The sequence below is a fragment of the Danio rerio genome, chromosome 17 (assembly GCF_049306965.1).
Source record: "Danio rerio strain Tuebingen ecotype United States chromosome 17, GRCz12tu, whole genome shotgun sequence".
Taxonomy (NCBI): Eukaryota; Metazoa; Chordata; class Actinopteri; order Cypriniformes; family Danionidae; genus Danio; species Danio rerio.
In genome coordinates this window covers 58,986,096-59,012,623 of record NC_133192.1, presented here as the reverse complement: position 1 = coordinate 59,012,623, position 26,528 = coordinate 58,986,096, and the positions used below count along the sequence as shown (strand labels likewise).

At 43.3% G+C, this 26,528-nt stretch overlaps 1 protein-coding gene across 11 annotated transcripts in view; it reads right to left on the bottom strand.

Moving 5' to 3' along the window:
* Nucleotides 1-26,528, bottom strand: part of meis2a (Meis homeobox 2a) — a 105,582-nt gene that overhangs the window by 48,755 nt on the left and 30,299 nt on the right. For 7 of the 11 annotated variants that reach the window (XM_009293345.4, XM_009293343.5, XM_009293340.5 and 4 more), the window contains 1 exon segment: nucleotides 15,375-15,520. In XM_009293345.4, the coding sequence (XP_009291620.1) occupies nucleotides 15,375-15,520 (146 nt within the window). 11 annotated transcript variants of the gene reach the window in all.

The window sequence follows — 26,528 nt, the reverse complement described above, 5'->3', positions numbered from 1 at the left end:
GCGGCTGTTGTTAGCGGTAACTGCTCCAGCAGCTGACATGTGCTCTCTCAGTTACGATTCTCCTGAAAAACAGCATCTACATGAAGCCAACAGCAATAAAAGAAAGCCCTGCACCTCCTTAGATAGAGTAATCAATGCACAAATGATTGTGCGTTGAGGTTCGCTACTTAGGGATTGCTCACATCGCTAACTCTGACGAGAGAAATACACCTAAATACGAGAATTCTAGTGTATTCAGTGTAATTATCTTAAAGCTAGCCTGTTGATAGCCTTTTAAACTGTATGCTTTCATATTTCTGCAAGAAAATCTCTTAAAACTAGAGTTAGTAAACTGGAGAATTCATCCCAACTTTAGATTTGAAATGAGCCAAAGCATTTAACCTGAAAACAAGATTACTGTATGAATTAAACCAGGATTATCGACACGTTATTGTTCAGATGAACACTTTACAATGCAGCATTATTACTTACTTCTCAAAATATACTAAACAATACATGTGCATTTTGTCACTAAAGAACAGGTGTAAGTGTGATTAAGCAATTTAAATGAGGCTACTACACCTAAAATAGTCTTAGAAATACAAAGGTCTCAAATTATGATGGTTGAAGCCCCACTGAAGAAGAAGGGAGCCCTTGATTTGCTGATGAATCAATTTGCGATATGACGCAGGAAATGCCTCTTTGCATTATAATTTCTCTCGCCGATAATGTGAAGTATTCCTTTCGGTTCGCTGCTGATCAAAAACAGTGACGCCGGTGCTAACCTGGGACTCAGAGTGACTGTAGCCCAATCAGAATATTGAACAGGGTGATCAGATGCTCCAATTTTCCCAGGACAGTCCCTTATTTCGGCACTACCACGAGAACCGTCCAGCCAAAGGTAAGCTAACCAAGCTCATCGTAGAACAAAACATAAAACTCAAACAGTCTTCATCATGGAGACACTTATTGTACATTTAGAAACAGAAGCTGGGAACGGCAGAATCAACTGAATGGACTGCGTGGCCGTTACAGCCGGACTCAAACCAGAGCGCACCACACAATCCTTCCATCACACAATATAACCAAGACAGTGTGCGAACAAATCAAACAGACTACACAAGCAGTTTTCAAGCATACAGAGTCTCTATCTCAACTAAATTTACTCAGTTATGCTTTACTTTGCCCCTTTTATGAAAGTGACAGTAATAATATGGAGCAATGACATGTTGGCGCTGACTTCCATCACACAATATGTCTGATGCCAAAAATAAATAAATAAATGAATAAGTATGCTAGCCTTCTGTAACTCAGAAGACCACAGTAAGCTATTTTGTATATTTGAAGCATGGATATTAAAGATATTATATCATTAGAGATTCATGGTCAGCTAAAGTTGTAAAGACCCTTTTTAAAGGTAAACCCCTATTCAAAGTATTTATTTTAAAGCATTAATTTAGGAAATGAAATTTTTTTGTTTTGTTTTGCTGATTTTTGCAGCCTGTTTGAAATTAGAGTTCACGTTATGTCATTATTTAGTTTTGTAAAAACTATTTTAGTATTTTAATAAAATAGAAAAAAATATATATAATACTCAAATATAAATTAAATGGTAAAAAACAGTTTGATAATATTATTAATTAGTAAAGTATTAATAATAATAACAATAAGAATAATAAGAATAATAACAACATTTTATATATATATATAATGTTGTTGTTGATGTTCTTATTATTCTTATTGTTATTATTATTAATACTTTATAATAATTACTACTTTGTAATAATAATAACAATAAGAATATATATATATATATATATATATATATATATATATATATATATATATATATATATATATATATATATATATATATATATATATATATATATATATTATATTATATTATATATATATATATACACTTTTGTGAGGCCAAAAAATTAAAAGGTGCGCCCTTGAATTTGCTATAGCCCCAGGGCCCAATGTGTTCTTAATACGGCCCTGTTGTCATGAAGCTAAATTAGCATGTAAAACGCCTACATTTAAGCTTACCTAAGTAGGAAAATAATTGTAAAACAGTCTAATAATCTGACCTTGTATGGTATTTCATAAATCAAGATCAGGAAATTTCGTTGGCCAGAAATAAGATTGTAACTCTCGACTAGAGAAGAGTTTTCATGGTGTAGTGGCGATGCCTGACTCGACAAGCTCCTCTAATAAAAGCGAGTGTTTAAAGAGTGTAAAGCGCTGGGGTTTTGTGTAGACCTTATGACTTGGACACTATGTGTGTGTGTGTGTGTGGATGTGGCCCTCAGCCATAGTGATGAGGCTAGTTAATCATCAGATCAGGTTCATGGCTTCTCTTACAGACGCGGCCAGCCGGCTCTTTCAAGGGGAGGAACCTGATCTCCATGTCCTTGCGCAGGGAAAGGGGAACAGAAGATAGACTGAATCTCCTCTCATCCTCTTAACCCTCTGGCTTTAGGGTGTACATTTGACCAAATTAAAGTCTCACCACAACCGCCCTAGAATTTCTCTTTCCATCCAATCAGTCAAACACCTCTGGGCCAGGAGTTGAACTCTATGTATGCAACAGGTTCCATCATTGAGGGGTTAATTTTGTTGGCATGCACATGCAGGGATGTTTTGAAGCGTTCATTTCAGGCCGGAATTATGGAAAGTGAACGGGAGCGAGCAAAGGAGTCAGATGACACTACGAGCTGTCAAAGTCATGTGACCGCCGCTCCTGCTCAGGGGCGAATTGGCAAATCAAGTAGATAAACATGACCTGAGTTCACACTGTAAAATGAAAGCCTGTGAAATGAGGCAAACAACCTGCTGGCCTCACAGCAAAAATAACAATAATGAAAAAATCTGGCCTCCGAAATATAGACAACAGTGCATTACTCATCTGACATACCGAAGGAGCACAGAGCAAGGATTCTCTCTTGTCACTGCCTTTATCGCTCTTCGTTGACTTGATTAGTCTAGATGGCACCCATGAGCAAAAGAGCGGTGACCTCATGGGTCACGTTCATTAGGCCACTGGGCTACCACCTAGGGCTTGCCACTGTCTGGCCCCAACCTTCCCACAGGGCAAGACTCGCGCTATTCTTTAATATATTTTGCCTGTGTGAGTTCGAGAAAAAAAAAAAAGAGATGTTCATTATTCGAGGGGTCTGTGGACTGAGAACAGTAATGTTGTCCAAAAGGTCACTGGGCAGCCAAAGAACAACAGGGTCGTTCTCCTCGCAGGCAACAAAGTAGTTCAGCAACCCTTTAATATTCCAGCCAAACCCTTTTAAGCAAGTAGGTCTTGGCAGCACGCAGTATTGTGAGAGTTCCTTTGTGTTGCTTCTGAGGCTGAAGGACAAGGCAGTAGCGCTGGCTGATTTAAGATACGCACATGTAGCTCAGTTTAAAAGATACTCAGTTATTTCCCACATAGATACGTTTCTCTGGCCCAGCTTTGGCCCACGCAATCAGGTTTTGCTTGGCCCACATGCCGCAGTGAATCACGGTACATGACTGGACCAAGTCTGGCTTTCAGACAAGGGCCAAACATGGTCAACTCTCAGCCAAGTTAATAAGTCATATCTGGGCTGGAGAGGTTGGTGTGTTACGACTGCAATGAAATTGATAAACCCATGAAGCATTGCGCTTTAGGCACACTATGGGTGTGCTTTTTCTCAAAGCGACCTGATTGGTAGGCCTTTTTTCTTTGCTCAAATAATTTTTAATGTATTTTAAAAGTGGGTCAAGACGGGCCAAACTTACATGGCCCACATTTCAATTATCAACATCTAGGCAAGGGCGAGGCAGTGGCGCAAAGTGCTGTCGCCTCACAGCAAGAAGGTCGCTGGTTCGAGCCTCGGCTCAGTTGGTGTTTCTGTGTGGAGTTTGCATGTTCTCCCTGTGTTGGCGTGGGTTTCCCCCACAGTCCAAAGACATGTGGTACAGGTGAATTGGGTAAGCTAAATTGTCGGTAGTGTGTGAATGAGTGTGTGTGGATGTTTCCCAGAGTTGGGCTGCGACTGGAAGGGCATCCGCTGTGTAAAAACTTGCTGGATAAGTTGGCGGTTCATTCCACTGTGGCGACCCCGGATTAATAAAGGGACTAAGCCGACAAGAAAACAAATGAATGAACATCTAGGCTAAATACTACCCAAATCTTGTGTGCCACCTTAAAGACGATGCCACCTCTGCCAATGGCAGTGCCGAACGAATGCCTCCCGTGCCAGCTTTATGCCAAATCTGAGCCAGAACTGAGTTCTCTTGATGAAAAGAACGCTTGTTTACACACGCCGTCTCTGTAGCTTTGTTTGAGAGCAGCAATTATGGGCATGTTAGTAGTCACCAAAACAATCCAGAGCCCTAAATCTGTTAGGTCATGTTTAATTTCTTAACATAGCAAATTCAAGAATCAAATCCCACAGTAGAGGAAATCTCGACGTTTAGCCATTAGCTGGGAATGCGGAGCAACCAAGCAGCCGGCAAACAGCTGCAGGGGTAATTTCCTGTAGGTTAATGATGCTAAAAATGTAGAAGTCAAGCATGGCGCCCGTTTAGCTGGCTCTCTGCGAGAACTAAACAATGTATTAGCATAAAGAGGCAGCCATGAGGCTTTTCAGTGAAACGATCCAGCAGGACAGAATAAGCCCACTTGGCCTAAGATCTCTCACGGTCATGTTCGCCGAAACCTTTTGAGACAGCTGATGGAGCCAAAGCAAACTTCAGTTCTGTTCTTCACACAGGGCTGTGCTGCCTCAGTCAGGACCTCCCGTCAGTGCTACACATTCAGGCGGTGGATTGCTGTGGGCCTTGGGGACTCCCCGCTCTTGATGCTCAAGACTAAAGGATGTATGAAGACTTTTAATGGCTCTAAGAGGAGTAAAGCCGAGGAACAGAGCAAAGGGCCTCTTTTAGGTGCATTCCAGCTGCCTGCGGTCTCCCCATAGTGCTCAATCCTGCCCTAAAGCCTGCCGACCTCTGACCTGACTGACCGGCGTGGCTGTGGGCTTCTCGTTTGTTACCGACTTTATCCACTGACAAAGCAAGCAGGAAACTGGCAGCTACCCAACAATCCCATGAGAGGATGACCAACAGCTTGCTCAGCTTACCGTTTATTAGTGGATGGGGGTCAATCGCCAGCACAAATAAGAAATGTAGCCTGTTTTAAGCCAACAGCTTCCTGACGAATCTGCACAGGTCAAAAAGAAGTTCGTAGCCAAAAAAAAAAAAGGTTGCTAGGGATTGCGACCTTGAGTCTATCGCGGTAGATTAACAACCCTAACGGTAGTTGCGCAATAACTGCAGGGCTGTTCAAGCCCCAAAAGGAGCGATTCATGACAGGATTGAGTTTCCCTATCGCTGTGCCTTTGAGGAAGGAACATGACCCCGCATTGCTCTGGGTGGACTTTCTCTGTAGTAAATGTACTGTGGGTCCGTTTGGATACGAAGGCATCCACTAAACTGGCAAGCAGAAAAGTACATGTGAGTTCTAGCTCTGTCTTTCTTCTCTCTGCACTTTGCATGGTGCGCGCTAAGGCATCAAAGGGAGCTTCAGTAATCCAAACACCGTCGTTACTCTGAAAGTTTACGCGCTGCCCTGGAGGGAGAGATAAAAAGGGATTGTCAGGATCCACTTACAGCTTTTTGGGCTGATCCAGGCCACAAGCAAAAGCACCGTGAGCTCAAACGCAGCAGAGTGCTGCTGCTTCACTGGACTCCAGCAGGACGGAAGAGCAAAGGGAGGTCATTAACCTCTGCGACTAAAATGCACTCAGATGGCTCCCTGCTCTGGAGGCTGATGACAAGCGTCTGTGTTCTTTTCAACAACTTGTTGAGCTGTCTCCACCCCCACCACCTGCCCCCACCTCTGAAACCAACACCAGCCATCCCCATCTCAGGAATGTAACCCAAGCCCCGCTTCTCTCCAATCACTTTGCGGAGAAGATTGCTTGAGGTGTAGGACAGCTGTTGTTGTGTTCTTTCCATTGTGCGTTTGCGTGTATTTTCTCGGGCATTGCTTCTAACCGTTCCTATTTACTCAGTCCTCGACCGCAATCTGCAGTCATGTTTGACGGACAGGAATCGAGCGGCATGCCTCTGTAATGGCCATGCCATTGAGGGTTGGGCTGTGTAGAGGAAGATCTAGTGCACGAGTCATTATAGCGCACTAATACCAAACGAAGCTGAGAGAATTCAAATTGAAGCTCTGCAGGGCGAGAAAAAAAAAACTGTTTCCCATCAGGTTTTCAATGTGGTTCCTCACCTTTAACTCCCGAGTTTAGACTCTTGGGAGGGACTGGGCCACAAGGCTGTCTGTCTGCTGATTCACATAATGTCTCAGGAAGCTATTTTCCTGAAAGAGCCCACCCCCTCTCACACTTTCAACACTGTCGTGACAGAGGAGAGCAGAATGGAGATGCATGGTACAGTCGGACGCTTCTATATTTTGCAAACAGAAGGCATGCCAGAGGTGTCCGCTTGTCCAGAGACCTATAGGAATTAATGCAAATTTATTATAAGATACTGAGAGTAGGGCGACGTGGTGGCGCAGTAGTTAATGCTGAGAGAAAGTCGCTGGTTCGAACCTTGACTGGGTCAGTTGGCATTTCCAGCCTGATCTCATGAGAAAACGCAAGTATTTTACGTTTTGCCAGTTTAGTAGCCAATTCGTACGAATTCGTACGAGTTCAGTTGTACGAAATTGTACGATTTTAAAAAGGAGGCGTGGCACCTAACCCCACCCCTAAACCCAACTGTCATTGGGGGATGAGCAAATCACACTAAATGGTCCAAATTAGATTGTACAAATTCATACGAATTAGCCACTAAATGAAAAAGTTACGAATTGCGAATTGTTACGAAGATTGTGTTGGCATTTAAGTGTGGAGTGTGCATGTTCTTCCCGCATTCGCGTGGGTTTCCTTCGGGTGCTCCAGTTTCAAGTCCAAAAACATGCCGTCATACCCGTCAACATTCGATTGCTTTTCTAACTTTTTATGATCATTTAAGATGAAATTAGTTGTGTTTAAAAAAAAAACCCACCAAGATCGACATCTTTAGATGTTATTATTATTAATTATGTGTATGTATGTTTAAACACACACCCAAAACCTAGACTTTCGCTCTGATTTAAATCGTGTGTACAGAATCCGTCTATTTATCACTATGGAGAGCGTCAGCTGACAGTCACGCACTGCTATATGATATTTCGAGGATTGCATATGAAGGGGAGACGGCACCTGTAATAAAAAGGAAAGGGAATCCCGATGTTTTTATATTTATTTCAAAGTGTTTTCATGCCTAAACAAAGTGAAAGCACCAGACAAATTTAAGAGCAAGGGGCGCCCCCTGGTGGTTCGGTAGTGTGGGTTGCGTATAAGGAGGCTCGGCTCTTTAATTTTTATTTGCCACCCTTCAGAGAAAGACTGAAAATGCGGGAGAAATACAGGAAAATACCTTTACGGCATGATAGCAGGATTGAACTGTCAAATATGGGAGAATCCCGGGAAAAACAAGAGGGTTGACAGGGATGCATGCGGTACAGGTGAAATGGGTAAGCTAAAATTGTCCGTAGTGTATATGTGTGAATTAGAGTGTATGAGTTTCCCAATGATGGACTACAGCTGGAAGGACATCCGCTGTGTAAAACTAGCTGGATAAGTTGGCGGTTCATTCCGCTGTGGTGACCCCAGATTAATAAAGGGACTGAGCCGAAACGAAAATGAATGCTCTAACCATCTCTGCTTCTGATGTTGTTCAACATTTGCATTGCAGTCATCCAGCCTCATGGTAAGGTTGGTAAAGCTACGCAGCAAAATTGCTAACATCTGCAGAGTCCCCTCCACGTGTCGGGGATTTGTCTTTGTTTAAGCACATTTTCCTAGCTGCCACGGCCTGTTTGAAAAGCATACTCCACATTTGTTTACTTAATTCTGCGCAAACCATGCCTTAAAGAGATTCCTCGCCGTTAGAGTCCAGATAACGTAAAATGATGCGTGAAGTCCTGCCTTCCTTTCCTCCATAGGCTTCATTACTTTTTAATATGTGTGCAGGAAGAGGGGAAAATGGCGTGGAGATAATCAATGGCACAGAGGCGGTAGCCCATTAATCTCCCCATGGATTCCGTTCTAATATGCACACTTGCTTGGGCAAACATGGGCTCTGCTGTGGAGCACGTGTCTGCCTGGATGGGCCACTTAATGAAACAGCCAGCCTTCGCTTCCTTTTGAGGAGATTTTGCTGAATGAAAAATGAACTGTCCAAGGAGCCTCTGCGTTTTATCGAATTCAGGTGGGAGTTGTCCGTTCCCTGCGCGAGTGAGACAATGAGAGCAGCAGGCAGGAAATGGTCCGAGCACCCGAGCAGGTCCCTATGGAGATTTTATCAAAGATCCCTAATGCAAACAGCAGCACCGCTGACCGCGTGGAGGCACTCACAGAAAGAAAGGTGACCTGCAGCACTGAACCAGGACAGAGGAAGGAGATAAACATGGCACAGAGAGAAAAGGAGAGCCCGTTGAGGAGAGGAGGATGTATACAATGACTGAGAGTCGGGCGGCCCTGAAACCAGAGCTAACCGCTGGGCTCACCAGCCCTCCTCTCGATGCGCAAAGAGCCACCTGTGAACAGAATTAGCAGTGGTGGCTGTCTCCAAAGGTAACCGAGATACACCTGCGGGGATGAGCTTGCTCATCACGCACAAGTGTCGTCAGACGGGGGGAAGAAAGAGGAGGAGAGAAGTAATCTGAGAGAGAGAGAGGGTGGGCGGCCTGGCAGCCACAAACATAAGGACAAACACTAGTGATTGTACAGCGTAAGCCAGGGTGAAGTTTGATTTTTTTTTTTCATGTTGGAGGGTAGTTGGAGGGTGAAGAAAGACAAAAAGCCGTGGCTAAGAGGATTGCGGGGCTGGGATAGTGCACACTGGAGCCCCGAGGTGGCAGAGATTTGTGCCTGTATGGAAATGTATGATTCACCCACCCAGCAGCTCGCTCCACTGCCGTGAACACGCCATACTTCATTTGCTGGCGATTATGCGGGTTGCTGGCCCTCTAAGCCCCTTTGAACTTGTAATTGCCGCCGGTTTTAAATAATGAACATTAAGGGAGATTCAGAAGAGTGTGTGTAATTACAGGTTTTCCCTCCTTTTCTTCTGCTCTCCGGCTGAAGAGGAGGAGGAGGAGAAAGAAGGAGGAGGTTCTGCTTGCTGAAATCCGTAGCGTCTCGCCAAGTCTCTTTATCTAAATCGCTGTAGATTTCGAGCGGGGATTGCCGTGCCCTGGAGACATTACAACTACCGCAATCTGATCAATATTCACATGTGTTCACATGTGGAGCCGAACACGCTCCAGTTTGATTAGGATAGTGGATTTTCTTTTATTCATCTCTGCTTGTTTTGCGTCGGCATTTTGCTGATATTTAGCTAAAGGTTCTACTCATCGTGAACATTCCCGCATGAGCTGAACGGTGAGGATCGGAAGCTGGCACTGTGCTGGCATGAGCGACGGAAGGCCTCGGTTTGCCAGCGTCCTGGGAGGCTGGAAGGAAACCACTGCAAATCGTGCGTTTTGTTTGTTGCCTTTGATGCGCCGCTCGAGATGTGAGAAGATACTGTGCAGTCACGGCGCTCGGTCGTCATTGTGAAATAGCAGAAAGGAGGTGCAGACAGAGCTCAGAGGGAGGCCCGTGAGGAGAAGTGCTGGAAAAACAAAACAGAATAAAAACAGCAGCAGAGAATGGGCGGGAAGATCACAGAGCAGAAATAGAGCTCTGGGATTCAGAGGAGCGCCAGTCCCCTGACAAACTAAACAGAGAAACACAGTCTGGTTTTGATTTTTGCTCTAAACACACACACACGCGCGCAGCCATCCTATCATAGTTTTCCATTTCTATCTCTGAGCCGTTTCTTTGACTACACCTCCAGTTCCTCCATCTGTTCGTTCATGAATACACTCCAAGTCTATGAATTGATTTTGCCACAGTGAGAGCAGGAACTGTTTCTAGCACAGGATTTTACCAGCAAATAATATCATCATAGTTTAAATACTATCAGACTTGCTGAGCAAGTTAGTTAAACCTTTCACACATGCATTACTGGAGCTCTTGTTTTCAGGTCAGAGCACATGCATTCCCCTCCACACACACATGCATGCATGGAACAGCATGTTCCAGCCTGTCCAACTGTCTTTATTAACACTGACTCAGTCTGAGTATGTAGAAACATTCCAAGTGCCGGCAAGGTCATCCCTCACCTGACAAAGACTTTCATCTACAGCAGCATCAACTCATGATAACCACATGCAGTCTTACAAGACATGCACAATGATGCTCAAAGACAATCTCAAGACAAGGGAACTCATAAACAACACAGGTAAACTGAATAATGCAAGTGCCAGACATCAGAGATCACGATTATAATCAAAGCAATCATATTCACATTAATGTCCACTGCACTGATCCACGCCTCAGGCATGTTTGGGATGCTGCACAACTTGTTGGTAAATGCCAAAGCCTCTTCCAAGGCACAGTGATCACCACGTTTCCTTGTGCATATATGCACTCAAATGCAAACAGAACTGTTTAATATAGCTTCATTGGTGATATTGTGCAAATTAGCCATTAAATCAAAAGGTTAAGAGTTGCTTTGAGATTGCAATGGTTATATAGAGTTAAAACCAGAAGTGTACACACACTCTAAATAAAGGAGCATTAGCATTTTTTTTTTAAATGTCTGATGGTGAATCATACTAAACGGTTACTATTTTAGGTCTGTTAGGATTACCTAAATGATTTACATTTGTGAAATGCCAGAATAATCAGAGAATTTGTTTATTAATTTCTAGACAGTCAAAAGTTTACACACATTTGCTTGGTATTTTTTTAACGTTGCTTTTAAACTGTTTAACTTTGGTCAGATGTTTTGGGTCTCCTTCCACAAGCTTCTCACAATAATTTGCAGGAGTTTTGGCCCATTCCTCCTGACAGAATTGCTGTAACTGAGTCAGATTTGTAGGCTGTCTTGCTCGCACAAGCTTTTTCAACTCTGCCCACACATTCTCTATAGGATTGAGATCAGGGCTTTGTGATGACCACTCCAAAACATTCACTCTGTTGTCCTTAAAGCACATTTGAGCTAATTTGGCAGCCTGCTTAGGGTCATGGTCTGCTTGGAAGACCCATTTGTGGCCAAGAATTAATTTCCTGGCTGATATCTTGAGATGTTGCTTCAGTATTTCTCCATAATGTTCTTTCATCATGATGCCATCTATGCTGTGTTTCTGGTGACAGAGAGCAAACAAGCCCATGATAGATCAGTGTTGCCCTGCTGCAACCCCCCCTGAGTACCACAAAACGACCTCACTGGGGTCTGAATAAGACCGCTGCAAAACAGCACACAGTGAGGGAGGATCCCTCTCCTGAGAAAGCCCAGAGTTTACATGTGGTGAGGGTGAAGAAAAACTACTGACCACATTTCATGTGTGTGTGTTTGAGAGAGAGAGAGAGAGAGAGAGAGAGAGAGAGAGCACAGACTTTTTTAAGTGTACATGTTTAATTTTTTCCATGTCCATTGTTAGGAACGATTGTCAGATGTGCTGCAGTGGAAATGAATGCTGACGTGAATCAGACATGCAAGCAGCCGCAGTCACTGATCAGCCCAAATGTTTAGTCTGGGACCAGACTCAAGACTGGGGCTGTTTGCTTTCCTGTGCGACTCTGCAGGCAGATCACTGACTGATCCTGTTTGTTTGTTGACCCAGTTATTAGATGAGGTGAATCAAAGGTAGCAGAGGAGAAAGGAGCATGTGCCACTTTCTGACGTTTCCAACAACATGGTTTACATCAGGAGTCACCAATCTCAGTCCTGGAGGGCCGGTGTCCCTGCAGGGTTTAGCGCCAACTTGCCTCAACACACCTGCCCTGGTGTTTCAAGTATACCTAGTAAGAGCTTGATTAGCTTGTTCAGGTTTGTTGATTAGGGTTGGAGCTAAAATCTGCAGGACAGCGTCCTTTCTGGAACAAGTTTGGTGACCCCTGGTTTACATCCTCAGCTGATGTAAAAGCAGTGTTAAAAGGTACTAAACTAACCAATGAAATTTCACAACCTAGTAGATAAAGTAAACCCCCTATCTTATTCACCAATTACTTTTCAGTCTCTCCCTGAAATACAGAAAACCCGGCTGCGAATCCAAGACATTCCAAAGCCATCCCAGTTACTTCTTGAAGGTTTACAGAAGTGAAAGGACAGCACAGGCCTGGAGTGCTATCTTTGTATCTGAGTGCTTCCTGTTTTCATTGCAGGCTGACCCTCGTCTTAGCGGGAGACACGCTGAGGGCGCCAAACTGACTAATTGAGACGATGCAAAGTTTGTCTGCATTAAACTGTTGGGTGACCCCGCAGCTATGATGTCAGATCGGCGCTAGCCTGCTTCTCTCTCTCCGTGAGCTTTGTGGAACCTTCTACCCGCTCTCTCCTTCATTAAATATGAAGTCTAATAGAGTAACACACCCCACAGAGGAGTTTATCTTCCCGATAACATAAGCTCTGCCGTATGGGAAAGCTTACAGCGGCCAGCTGGGATTTCCTCCCGCTAATGGCACTGGAAGAGATCCAGAAAGCTCCAGGAGGAAGAGTGCATCTCTGGGGCTTCACGTTCAGCAAATTCTGACCTGGAATCTCCAGCTTTTCTGAAGCACTTCAGTCAGGTGGGGCATCTCATGTGGGCTCATCTCTGGCTCCCCTCGGGGATGGTTTGTCGGCTGCCAGGCACCAGGAGGCTTCACCCGTGTAAGAGTGAGATCAGAGAGGGAAAGTGTTCCTTGGGAGCGGAGGCCATCGATTTTTTAGCCCACAGTTGTAACTGTTAGTTGTTTTGTGAGCGCGGGGGATGGAAATGGAGGGAGGGATGGGGGTTACGTCCTTTTGAGCCCCTCAGAATAGGTGACAATGGCTCAATGTTGGGAACATATGTAAAGGGACCCCCGCCGCTCATGGAAAAGCAGCTCCGCTTTGGCCCTGCCGTTGAGAAAATACAACCTCGCTGCTTTTCTTTTGCCCCCTCCAAAGAATGGTTGAATGGAGAGCTGCCGCTACGGGCCATTCAGGGCCAAAGTCCCCATGAATTCACCCGCGCACAAATGCATCCTGAACTGGAAAATACATTTGCTTAACAAATTAAAATAAAAGGCCTGATGTGTCAGTGTGTGGCACGGCAGTCCAGTGTAAAGGATTGTGCGGGAGGGCGGGGGGGGAGGGGGGGGGGGGGGGGCTGCGGTTGGTACTTTGGGATAATTCAATTAAGTCTCTTTGGTTGGAAATGGACTGAAAAAATAGAAAGGTAGGTTGGATAATTGCACACACACACACACACACACACACACACGCACACACTCACACAAAAGAAAAACATCCCTAAAGATGATCGAGACTCGACTAATGAACATTTCTCCTTGGGTTTTTACATTGTTTAAAGTAATTCTAAAGGAAATAGCGGTGCATCTCGTCATGAATAGGGATCTCTTGAGCTGCCAGTGAGGACGCCTAATGATCTTTGAAAGAAGCGCGACATTCCTGCGTGATATGGAGCTGAGTAAATGAAGCGAGAGGCATTTGTGGGTAAAGGTAGGAGGTGGGTGGTTGACACCTCCCTCCGCACGGCTTTACACACAAGTGCGCCGAGCAGTTCTGAGCACGAGAATGGGGACGACGAATGAAAAGAGCGCGAGAATAAAGAAAAACGTATTTGTCTCTCTGTCAACTGGGCAATAGTGGAGCCGGTCCGATCATGATGACAGTAATAACCGCTTGGAGTGCAGAGCCTCTGGTTATCCTGCAGCACTTTATAATGGATTTACAGCCCTTTTAATTAGCCTTCATTATTTTGGCTCGTTCAAGGCCTGAGCATCGTCACTAGAGCCGTTTAAGGGATTGAATCCATGGTTGCAGGGCATGTCCCTAATACAAACATATCAGTTCTCAGTTTCTTGTGGAGCACACAATCATTCACGCGCTCTGGGATGGCGGTGCCTCCCTCTGAAACCTGACCCTTCCTGTCCTGATCGATATATCCTGAGCCGCGGATGATGTCGTGACATCAGAGAGGCCGATGGAAAACGACCTGCACGCCACCTCTCCAAACTCACAGCCCTCTGCTTGTGCAACAACAACCTATGCTGAAACCCAGAGCGGCCGGTCACTGTCAGGTAATCAGAAATACGTGCGTCAGCCTACATTTTTGTGAAACATTCTGCACATGTTTCACTGCACTTTCTAGTGGAAATGGCTGCTATGCAGTATGACAACAGCTGATCCCTTTCACTCTACTGATATCTGAGCACATACAACTGACAAATCTCCAGCGCCTAGACTGCAGCTCTGCACAGGAAGTTTGGCCAGAGGAGAAACGGTCGTGCCCAACTGAGCCTGGATTCTTTCTTTCACTTTGGTCGATTGGTGAAGTTTGCTCCTCCACTGTCTCCACTGGCTTGCTTGGTTTGTGGAGCTGCGCACTGATGGATTTACCCTTCAGTGTTTGGACTTTCAGCAGTGAAGATTAAACTAGAGGTCTGCATTCCCGCGGCTGTCCCGCGGGCGCCACAGGACCCGACCAGATTTCTGCGGCGCGGGAATAAATTTCCGCGGGAGCGGTCGGTAACAGGTTTAATTTGGGACGGGAGCGGGCTGTCTAGCAATGTCGCGGATATTGCTATGCGAATGAGAGAGACAGAGAGAGAAAGAGAGAGAGAGAGAGAGCTTTGCCTGTGTGTGTGCTTGGTGCTTGTGTGTGTGTGTGTTAGTGCGCGCGCGTGAATGAGAGAGAGAGAGAGAGAGAGAGAGAGAGAGAGAGAGAGAGAGAGAGCTTATTTCCAGATAGAAAAATACACTCGGACCAGTTCCGGCTAGATTCTCGCCTGCCAGAGACTTACCACTCAGCCCGGCTCCGGCTGCCGGACTCCGGATGCTTGTGGACTCACTGCCCGATTCAAGCCCGAATCAAGATGCGGCGGCCGTACGCGCATGCCGCATCCGCGCCGGAATCGGCCCGAGAGTAATGTGCGCTGCAGCCCGGAGCTGGCGCGACTCAGTATTTATATACCTTTATATAAAACCTTTTGGTATTACATTGGTACTTGATACATGGTATTACAAGCCTTTGAGTTGATATAGCAGCAAACGCCTGTGTGTCTGCTTGGTGCTTGTGTGTGTGTTAGTGCGCGCGCGCGCGCGCGCGCGTATGAGAGAGAGAGAGATTTGTAATACAAACAATGCAGTCCCAGTGCTGTTGCCTCTCTCTCAACATCCAACCAGAGTCTCAGTAAAAGTTCTCAGCACTTGCAGCTCACTTGTATTCCCAAAGTTTAACACAAAAGAAGACAGACACTCACTGTGAGGTGCTGGAAAAGCCATGCCCGCATGATGTTGGTGGCGACCTTGGGGAAGATGCCGCGTTTTTTCTGCCGCTTTTTATCCTTGTCCGGATCATCGTCGTCGCCCGTGCCAGGCGAGGCCACGCTGTTGTCTAAACCATCTCCTGGACAAAAAGGAGAGCTTTTTAGAAACAACCTTGACATTGCACACTCAAATACAAAGACACCAGGATAAAATCTTGATCAGTGAATCTAGAAGCGATTAGATTAGCATGCTATAAGCACAGATAACTGCTGCATAAACACCCTTGCATGGTGCTTCATTTGCATATGACGAGCGATGTCCATCAGCATCTGTCTTGGGCCTGTGTGAGGGCAGGTCAGGTCTCTCCATAACCTACTTCCCAGACTTACTTTCTCCTCTGGCATTAATTGTGCATTAGCAAAAATGATTTACTTTTAAAAGTCAGTTATTTTTTCTTGGCCTTGGGCAAAAATGCCTTGAAAGCCTTCCTTCAGGGCATCTAAATTATGTATCTGAAAAAACTCCTGCACCACGCCGCAATATTCGACAAATTTACACTCGCACGTCGCTCTGTTTTTGGGGAGACATCAATCACACGCACCTATATAAGCAATAATCACGCATTAATATTGCAGCTGATCACTTGAAGGAGGAGGAAAGAGAACAGATCCGATGGGTGGCGTAATGGGATGCAAAATACATGAAGAGTACAAGGACAGTTGAAAGCCTTCTGTTTGAATCTATTATTTCGTTTCTCTGCTGTTGTTTTATTAGCCTCGCCACGCGGATCCTTGCTAATGATGTGGATGTGACCTCAGATGCACACAAGGAATGTTGGGGTTCGAACTTTCGGCAAATGCACAAAATCCATACTCATTCAATCTGCACGCTCTGCACACTCCGGTGACATCACTGAAGGTGAGTTGTGTTTTTGTGTGCCTTGCATTCCTTACACTGTGGGGACCAAATGTCCCCACAAGTATAGTAATACCAGTTAATTTTGATCATGTGTGGACTGTTTGGTCCCCATGATAAAAAAATGGCTCATAAATCAGACAGAATTAAGTGTTTTAAAGATGTGAACATGCTTATTGTTAGGGCAGAGGTGTCAAACTCAATTCCTGGAGTGCCGCAAAGCATAGTTAAGTTCCAACTCTGCTCCAACACACTTACCTGTAGGCTTCAAACAACCCTAAATGATTGAATTAGTCTGATCAAGTGTGTTTAAATAGGGTTGTACCTAAACTGTGCAGAGCTGCGGCCCTCCAGGAGTTCGAGGGTTTGTACTGTCTGTACAGTAGAAATGTCATTGGGAAGTCCCCATTTAGATAGCTACCCTTGTGTGTGTGTGTGTGTGTGTGTGTGTGTGTGTGTGTGTGTGTTTGGGAGTGTAAACTTGTCTTTGTGTTATGAGGGGACCATAGTGAGCTGTCCAGGCCAGAAGGTGGCCCGATTAATTTTATTGACGTTTCCATTTTCACTGCAACATGATAGCCAACTCCTCACAGCGGCCAGAGCGACCCGCGTGTATTTACAGACTGACCCGTCGCTTCATTACCCTGCGGCCCCTGACCGCTCAGGGTGAAGCAGACACACGCAGACAGACGCTCACTGATAACCAAATCTATACCGACACAAATTAAACACACACACACACACACACACACACACACATACACACACACACACACACACACACACACACACACACTCATGTCTACAGATCAGCCTGTTCCCAACAGATCTAGATTAGAGCAAATCAAGTACATAATGCAATCAATGAAATGTACACAAAAGCGGCAGACATTAATTTTACACAGCATTTGCTCAAAAATGTAATTATCATCTGAGAGAGGACGACTCGGGTTCTGTTTTTAGCTGATACCAATAATCTATTCACACATCAGACGGTGAAATGGGCAGAATATATCACTAGCAGCTTTCTGCCGATAACTAATTTTCCTGTCGCGATTAATTTTGATCATGATTGTTTTTTATATTTATTCATTTTTATTCACACACACACATATATATATATATTAGGGCTGTACAATATAAAAAAAATTTAACATTGTAATTTTTTTTATTCTACGATATAAATTGCGATATGAATACATTTTCAGTAGATTTGTTAAATAACTATACGGAAAGAATTAATCATTTTAGATAAATTGGGAAGATTCTGCAGGGGAATACATCTGCGCAAAACATTCGAAACAATCATAGACAAATTTAATAAAGAGAAAAGATGAATGAAATAAACAGCGTTTTATTGTTTTCACGGGTGTCGATCTGCATTCAGGTATATAACAATTGAATAATCAAAGTAAAGTATTACCTCATAGTCTTCATTTGATAAACAACTCAATAAAATTAATCGATATCAATTTTTCAAAGTAACAAAAGGTCCAAATACTTATGTCTTTATGCTTATAAAACCCTCACACAGTCACAGGCCTCAAAAACACTTATTAATTATAATATAGACCCAATATTGTGTATACTCGTGATGTGATTATTGCGCATGATCGCATTGTATATATATATATATATATATATATATATATATATATATATATATATATATATATATATATATATATATATATATATATATATATATACTCACCGGCCACTTTATTAGGTACACCTTTCTAACTGCCTGTTAATGCAGATTTCTTATCAGCCAATCACATGGCAGCAGCTCACTGCATTTAGTCATGTAGACATGGTCAAGACGATCTGATGCAGTTCAGAGTGAGCATCAGAATGGGGAAGAAAGGGGATTTAAGAGACTTTGAACGTGGCATGGTTGTTGCTGCCAGACGGGCTGCTCTGAGTATTTCAGAAACTGCTGATCTACTGGGACTTTCACGCACAACCATCTCTAGGGTTTACAGAGAATGCTCCGACAAAGAGGAAATATCCAGTGAGGCAAAGTAAAATATCTTGTTGATGAGGCCAGAGGTCAGAGGAGAATGGCCAGACTGGTTCCAGCTGATAGAAAGGCAACAGTAACTCAAATAAGCACTCGCTACAACCGAGCTCTGCAGAAGAGCATCTCTGAACACACAACACGGCCAACCTTGAGGCGGATGGGCTACAGCAGCAGAAGAGCACACCGGGTGCCGCTCCTGTCAGCTAAGAACAGGAAACTGAGGCTACAATTCACACAGACTCACCAAAACTGGACAATAGAAGATTGGAGAAACGTTGCTGCTCTGATGAGTCTCCATTTCTGCTGACACATTCAGATGCTCGGCTCACAATTTGGCCTCAGCAACATGAAAGCATGGATCCGTGATGCTATCATGTCAATATGGAGCAAAGTCTCTGAGGAATATTTTCTGTATCTTGTTGAATCTCTGCTACAAAGGATTAAGGCAGTTCTGATGGCAAATGGAGGTCCAACCCAGAACTAGTAAGGTGTACCTAATAAAGTGGCCAATGAGCATATAATATATATATATATAGTATAATAATCGTAATAATAATAGTATTATCATGATATTGAGCTAAGCTAAGCTGTAAAAAGATCATTTGTCAAGTATATAACATGCTTTTAAAGTCGCCATTGGTTAAATTAAAGGATGTTAACAAATGAATCACTACTGTACAGTTAACAAACGAAAGGCCGATATTACATCACAGGAAAGATTACCATGTGAAAACATTTGCTCTCCTGTATCTTATCTATTTCATCCACTCTGAAAATTAATCTCTGCAAACACAATAATCTAAAAATATTCGTCAGAAAAGTTTCAGTAATAAATAAGAGTATTTTAAGGTGCTCGCCGTATCAATATTGTGCATTATAACCATATAGTGAATTATTGAACAAATCTAATAGTGGACATATCCTCACACACACACACACACACACGCACACACACACACACATGACAGTGAGTCAAAGGAGTGGAAATAATCAGAAAAATGATGCGACAGGATTAGAGACAGAGAAAGAAAGAGGAAGAAAAGAAAAGAAAGGGCAAACTTGCTCATTACATGTGAAGCTGCTAATCTACATGCCCCCCCCACCCCGAACCGCGCACTGGTTAGCGTAGCAGCGCCGCGGGGCGAATCGTCCCAAACGCTAATGGCCTCTGACTGTTCCCTGGCAACTCTGCCATTTGAACCTGTGCGGATGTGAAAACACGAGGACGACACAAGCAGAAGCGGAGCGGGGGAGGGGGAGCTATCCCAGCATGCACCTCTGAGACGGGGCCAGACAGGGGGGGGGGTGTTAGGAGACGCCCAAAGGCCTCCGGGAGACGAGGTGCTGCAGTCTCGCCTCAGGCACTTTTTGGAAAAGCAGTACCCTTGGAGGAGGAAAAAACATGCCCTCGCTTTCTCTCTCCCTCCATATCTGCTTCAAACGCGTCCGGCATGGACACCATGTGCAGCTGCATTTACGTGAACATTCACATTATGACCCATACAAAATAGATGACCGCAAGAAAACACTGCAAAACTCGGACTAAAGTTTCAGCGCTTGTTTAAGCAGAGTGTTGAATTATTAAACACGGATCATGATGTCGCTGAGTGAATCTCCTCACTGCATAACGCAACCTTGGCTGAGTTCACCCAGAAAACTCCGTCATCATCGACTCTCCCTATCTCTGTTCCAAACCTTCATGCTTTCTTTCTTCTGTTGAACGCAAGAGAAGATACTTTGAAGAATGCTGTAACCATTGAGTTGAACAGTATTTGACTTTCCTTCTCATTCATTCATTGTCTTTTCGACTTAGTCCATTATTTATCAGGGGTCACCACAGCGGAATGAACCGCTAACTACTACAGCATATGTTTTACACAGCGGATGTCCTTTCAGCTGCAACCCATCACTGGGAAACACCCATACACTCTCATTCACACACATATACCACGGACAATTTAGCTTACCCAGTTCCCCTATAACGCATGTCTTTGGACTGTGGGGGAAACCGGAGCACCCAGAGGAAACCCACTTGAACGCAGGGAGAACATGCAAACTCCACACAGAAACGCCAACTGATCCAGCCACGACTCAAACCAGCGACCTTTTTGCTGTAAGGCCACAGCGCTACCCACCACCAGTCTAAACACATGCGCTATAGGGGAATTGATCAACTACATAGGCCATAGTGCATGAGCGTGTGTGTGAATGAGTGTGTATGGGTGTTTCCCAGTACTGGGTTGCAGCTGGAAGGGCATTTGCTGTGTAAAACATATGCTGGAATAGTTGGCGGTTCATTCCGCTGTCTGCAAATAAGGTAAGCAGAGCAATGTTAGTTGAAAAGGGAGATTATATTCCTCACCTCATTGTCAGATTATTTAGCTTGTTTTAAGGTAAAACTCACTTAATTTTAACTCATTATTTCTGATAACAAGACAATATTTTGTACTTGTCTAAAAAAAATGCTTCTTGATTTCGGATTTACTTGATATTTGGACTAGAAACCAGACAAAACTCTATGTGAGAGGATCATATTTTGCGGTGAGATATACTATGAGTGTGATGATAATCTCAACAAGTGCAGCGGGTGAAGAAGTGAAAAGGCAAATCAAAGGGCGCTGGAGTGCTTCAGTTATTGCCCTTTGTCTTGAGGAGAGGCGCGGGTGCAGATTTGTTTGTCTCGGACATTTGTTTCAGGCTAATGGGGCATGAAGGAGGAGGCAGCGCCGTCAGAGGCTCAGCTTAAAGACACTAATTACAGCCGCCCGCTGAGACGCTTCCAGAAGACCAGCGCTGTGTCTCCAGAGCTGGAGATGGAGATCAGTGATCCAGACCGCTGCACTCACCCCAAAACACACTGAGGTCAACACACACACACACACACACACTAACCACTGCTGCTGTGTGTGCAATGCAAAAAAGTTTTAGTCTTGTTTCTAGTCCAAATATCTGAAATTTCTTCAATCAAGAAGCATTTTCTAGACAAGCACAAAATATAGTCTTGTTTTCAGAAATAATGTCAACATTACGTGAGTTTTTACTTACAACAAGCAACATGAGCTTATGTCAAAGGAATTGCTTTGCTTGTTTTAAGGAAAACTCACTTAATTTTGACTCATTGATTCAGAACTTAAGAGGCTTGTCTAGAAAATGCTTTTTAAAGAGCATTTTAGTGAGTGGGCTTGACAAACTACCTGTAGAAAACACACGCTCATCTCCCTTTTTTTGGTCTCGCTGTCATTTTAACCAATATTTGCACTAGTTTAGAACATTTGCACATTGACACTTCTCTCTCTCTCAAAAAAAAAAAGAATTGTCATGATCACTAGCAATCTAGGCCTTGCAGATCGCTGGAAAACTACAATTCTGCCATATGAACTACAACTCCCATCAAGCATCTCACACACACACCAGTTCTAGATCACCCTTGATTACACACACATACAAAGCTGGTAACTCATCATGGACTGAATATCTGGACTATTTATATACTCTTTTCAAACACACACACACACACACACACACACACACACACACACACACGCACACACACACACACACACACACACACACACACACACACACGTAGCTGAGTCTTGTTTCTGCTAAATGACTAAATGTAAATGTTACTCCATTGTCAGATTATTTTGCTTGCTTTAAGCAACAGCTCACTCAATTTTGACTCATTATTTCTGAAAACAACATTATATATTGTACTAGTCCAGAAAACGTTTCTTGATTTCAGAGTTTTTGGATATCTGCACTAGAAACAAGAGAAAAACTCTAAGTAAGAAACACATTTCATTGCAGTGTGGTGAACACTAGTAGCAGAACTAATTGACTGCTCAAGCCGCGCTCCATAAACACACATCATCATGTATTTATCCGCTGAATAACACACATGTGCGCAAACACTCGGCGGACAGCTGCGCTCTCAGTCTTTCACACAGCGTTGTTTCCCTGCAGATGCAAGAACTAAAGCTTCTCCTTCAGCTTGTAAATGAAGTGGAATAAAACGCTTTAATTAGACGTCTGTATGAGGAAGTGGCATAATAACACACACACATACACACACACAATTGTACAGCTATCTTTATGGGGACTTCTCATAGACATGATGATGTTTCTACTGAACACTACATAAAATACTTGATTTTTTTGTCTTGTTTTGAGTCTAAATATCTAAAAACTCATAAATCAAGAAGCATTTTCAAGTCAAGTGAAAGATATTGACTTGTTTTAAGACATAATTTGCCAAAATTAAGCGAGTTTTTCCTTAAAACAAGCTAAATAATCTGCCAATGGAATAGGCAGAATAATTTTACGTAACCTTACCCCATTGGCAGATTATTTAGCGTGTTTTAGGAAAATACACGCTTAAATTATGTCTTAAAACAAGTCAATATGTTGTGCTCGTCTGACAAATGCTTCTTGATTTTACAATTTTTCGATATTTGGACTAGAAACTAGTGATTTTTTTGCACTGAAGTCTGCATATTCTCTCCTTTCCCCCTCACAGCAAACAGTAATCTACACTTTTACATCTTCAAAATGCTAAATTCTGTCTGATTTATCAGCCCTTTTCCTCATGGACACCAAACAAAATGTCCCTACAAGGTCAGAAATGACTGGCATTGCTATACTTGTGGGGACATTAAGTAAGTGCACACACATCTTCATCATGATGCCAGAAATGCTGCACAAATCTCCTAATTTAAACACACAAAATCACAATGACAAAAGTGGATTCAAGTGCAAAATATCTGGATCAGCCTGACGTTGTGAACAACAGGATGATCATCAGATGTCGATAGTGTTTTTTCCGACTGATTGAATAATTACACATGCAATTAACCTGCTACCTGTAAGGCCAATTATCTCATTACATCATAAACCAGGCCGTAGAGGGTCGGTGTGTGATGCTGGCGCTCCGCGTATCGTCTCTTCATTAGTCCGCTAATCACTCTGATGAGTTTATGAGACATTAAGTGCTGTGGCGTTTCCTCCATCTCTGAGCTAAAAGACAATAACACGGAAACTAGATCCCGAGAGGCGCTTTACAGGAAGCTGCACGTGAACCTGTGCTGTAACGACAACTTATTTAACACCAGTTCACACACACACAATGGGACTGTCCTTTAGAAAAGGGAGAAAAGCTCTTTCTACACTGTGAAGTGTATCTAATAATGAACAGTTTCCATATTTTGGGTTTATTTTCGGGTTGTGAATTGCATTATAGGATGTTGATCTCTGCTCTGTCCACTTCTGATGTTAAAAATTCAACTCTACAGATTAACAAAGTGCCTTTTATTGACATTGTAGTGGTTTAAATTACATATTTCCTTCAAGTGCTCCGGTTACAGTCCAAACACATGCACTATAGGGGAATTGATTAAGTAAATTGGCCGTAGTGTATGAGTGTGTGTGTGAATGAGTATGTATGGGTGTTTCCCAGTACTGGGTTGCTATTGGAAAGGCATCCGCAGTTTAAAACATATGCTGGAATAGTTGGCGGTTCATTCCACTGTGGAGACCCCTGACATACCTGACAATAAAGCTCTCTCCTGATTTTTGTTTACTAAACCAGCCTTGCTTCAAGGGATTGAAAGTCTCCAGATTTCACACCCATTACATCCTGAGCACACTCCAACTGCGCCTAAACACACCCCGAACACATGCTGCACGCCCCACAACACACACACACACACGCTCTTCCTGAAGCCTGTCGTCCAAATCAAATTACAGTAATTGGCCCCAGAGGTTACTGAGGTGCATCCGAGTCTATTCTCTGGCGCGCTGAAGAGCTTGTATTACGACGGAGCGCAAATAATGACGGCGCAGCGCACACTGGAGGAGCCGACGCACTTTCACACCGCAGTCATTAGAGAGTTAATTACTAAGATAATTACCACAGCAAATTACATCAATTTTCAGCAAAACAGGATTTTTATGGCCTGTGAACAAACCTCACAGAGAGAATTTAAATGATGCTGCGCTGGACTCAATGTCATTCATCTCCAGAGAGAGAGAGAGAGAGAGAGGTCAGGCCACAAACGCAGACTATAACACTGTGTCTCTCATGCAATCCAGCCTAAATACCACTCGAAAATAGAGTGTGTTCAAATGTATACCGTATCCAAAAATGACCCAGATTAAATTTCCATTAGACAGTGTAGAACCGTCACTACTCGCTTAAGTTGTTCATAATACATTAGGAGTTGAATGGGAATTTGATTAGAACTACAAATGTAGATCAAAGGTGTAAACAAACTACAAACATGGCGGACGCATAAGTCAGATCAGTGGAAAGGCTACTGTAAAGATAAACCTGATGTAAACCTCAGAGGTGTTATTCATGCTCCCTTCCAACAAAAAGCTGGACATCGGGTTTACAAGGACATAAAAAAAGCCAAAGACTGAAAGGTTTCACACCAAGAAGTCAACCATCAGTCAAGTCAACATGTCAACAAACTACTAATTAGGCCTGCTGAATGAAGCCCACCATCTGATCTGATGTGTTAGTGTAAAACATTCAAGTTTTTGGCTTTTTTATGTCCTTGTAAGCCTGATGTCAGGCTTTTTGTAGGCCGGGAGCATGTATAATAACTCTGCAGTGTCGATAGTGTTTGTCGTAAGCACAATTGAGGGTGGACGATGGAGAAAGTCGTAGTTAATGGATACAACAAGTTGGACATCAGCCTTATAAGGGTGCGTTAGGACATAAAAAGTCACAGACTTAAAGTTTTTACACCAACAAGTCAAACATCAGTCAAGTTAACAGGTCAACAAGCCATTAACTAAGACTTTAAGCTCAACAAACGACTAATTGAGACTGCTGAATGTTTACTTGGTGTAAAACCTTTAATTTTTTGGCTTTTTATGTCCTTGTAAACCCAATGTCCAGCTTTTTGTAGGCATAATAGCTCCAAAGTGTCGATAGGGTTTGTCGTAAGCGCAATTGAGGGTGGACGATGGAGAAAATCTTAGTTTATGGTTACAAAAAGATGGACATCAGGTTTACAAGGACATGAAAAAGCCCAAGACTTGAAGATTTTACACCAACAAATCAACCATCAGGGGAGGCAGTGGCTCAGTGGGTAGCACGTTCGCCTCACAACAAGAAGATCGCTGGGTTGCTGGTTTGAACTTGGCTCAGTTGGTGTTTCTGTGTGGAGTTTGCATGTTCTCCCTGCGTTCGCATGGGTTTCCTCCGGGTGCTCCGGTTTCCCCCACAGTCCAAAGACAAGCGGTACAGGTGAATTGGGTAGGCTAAATTGTCTGTATTGTATGAGTGTGTGTGTGGATGTTTCCCAGAGATGGGTTGCGACAATAATAATTCAGGACAAACACAATCAACACTTTGGAGTTATTATACAAGCTCCCTGCATACAAAAAGCTGGACATCAGGCTTACAAGGACTTAAAAGGGCACCCGCTGCGTAAAAACTTGCTGGATAAGTTGGCGGTTCATTCCGCTGTGGCAACCCCGGATTAATAAAGGGACTAAGCCGACAAGAAAATGAATGAATTAATGAAATCAACCATCAGTCAAGTCAACATGTCACCAAACCATTAACTAAGACTTTTAGCTCAACAAACTACTAATTAGGACTGCTGAATGTTAACTTGTTGGTGTAAAACCTTTAATACAATTTTGGCTTTTTATGTCCTTGTAAGCCTGATGTCCAGCTTTTTGTAGGCAGTGTGTCTATTGTGTTTGTCTTAAGTGCAATTGAGGGTGGATAATGGAGAAAGTCTTAGTTAGTGGTTCCAAAAAACTGGACATCAGGCTTACAAGGACATTAAAAAGGCCTAGACTTACAGGTTTTACACCAACAAGTCAACCCTTTAAACATTAACTATGACTTTTAGCTCAATAAACTACTAATTAGACCTGCTGAATGTTGACTTGTTGGTGTAAAACCTTCAACTCATTTTTTGGGGGCTTTTTATGTCCTTGTAAGCCCAATGTCTAGCTTTTTATAGGCAGGAAGCATGTATAATAAATCTGAAGTGTTGATTGTGTTTGTTTTAAGTGCAATTCAGGATGGAGCATGGAGAAAGTCTTAGTTAACGGTTACAAAAAGTTGGACATCAGGCTTATAAGGGTGTGTTAGACATAAAAAAACATAAAAAAATCCAAATAACTAAAGGTTTTACATCAACAAGTTAAACATCAGTCAAGTCAACATGTCAACAAACCATTAACT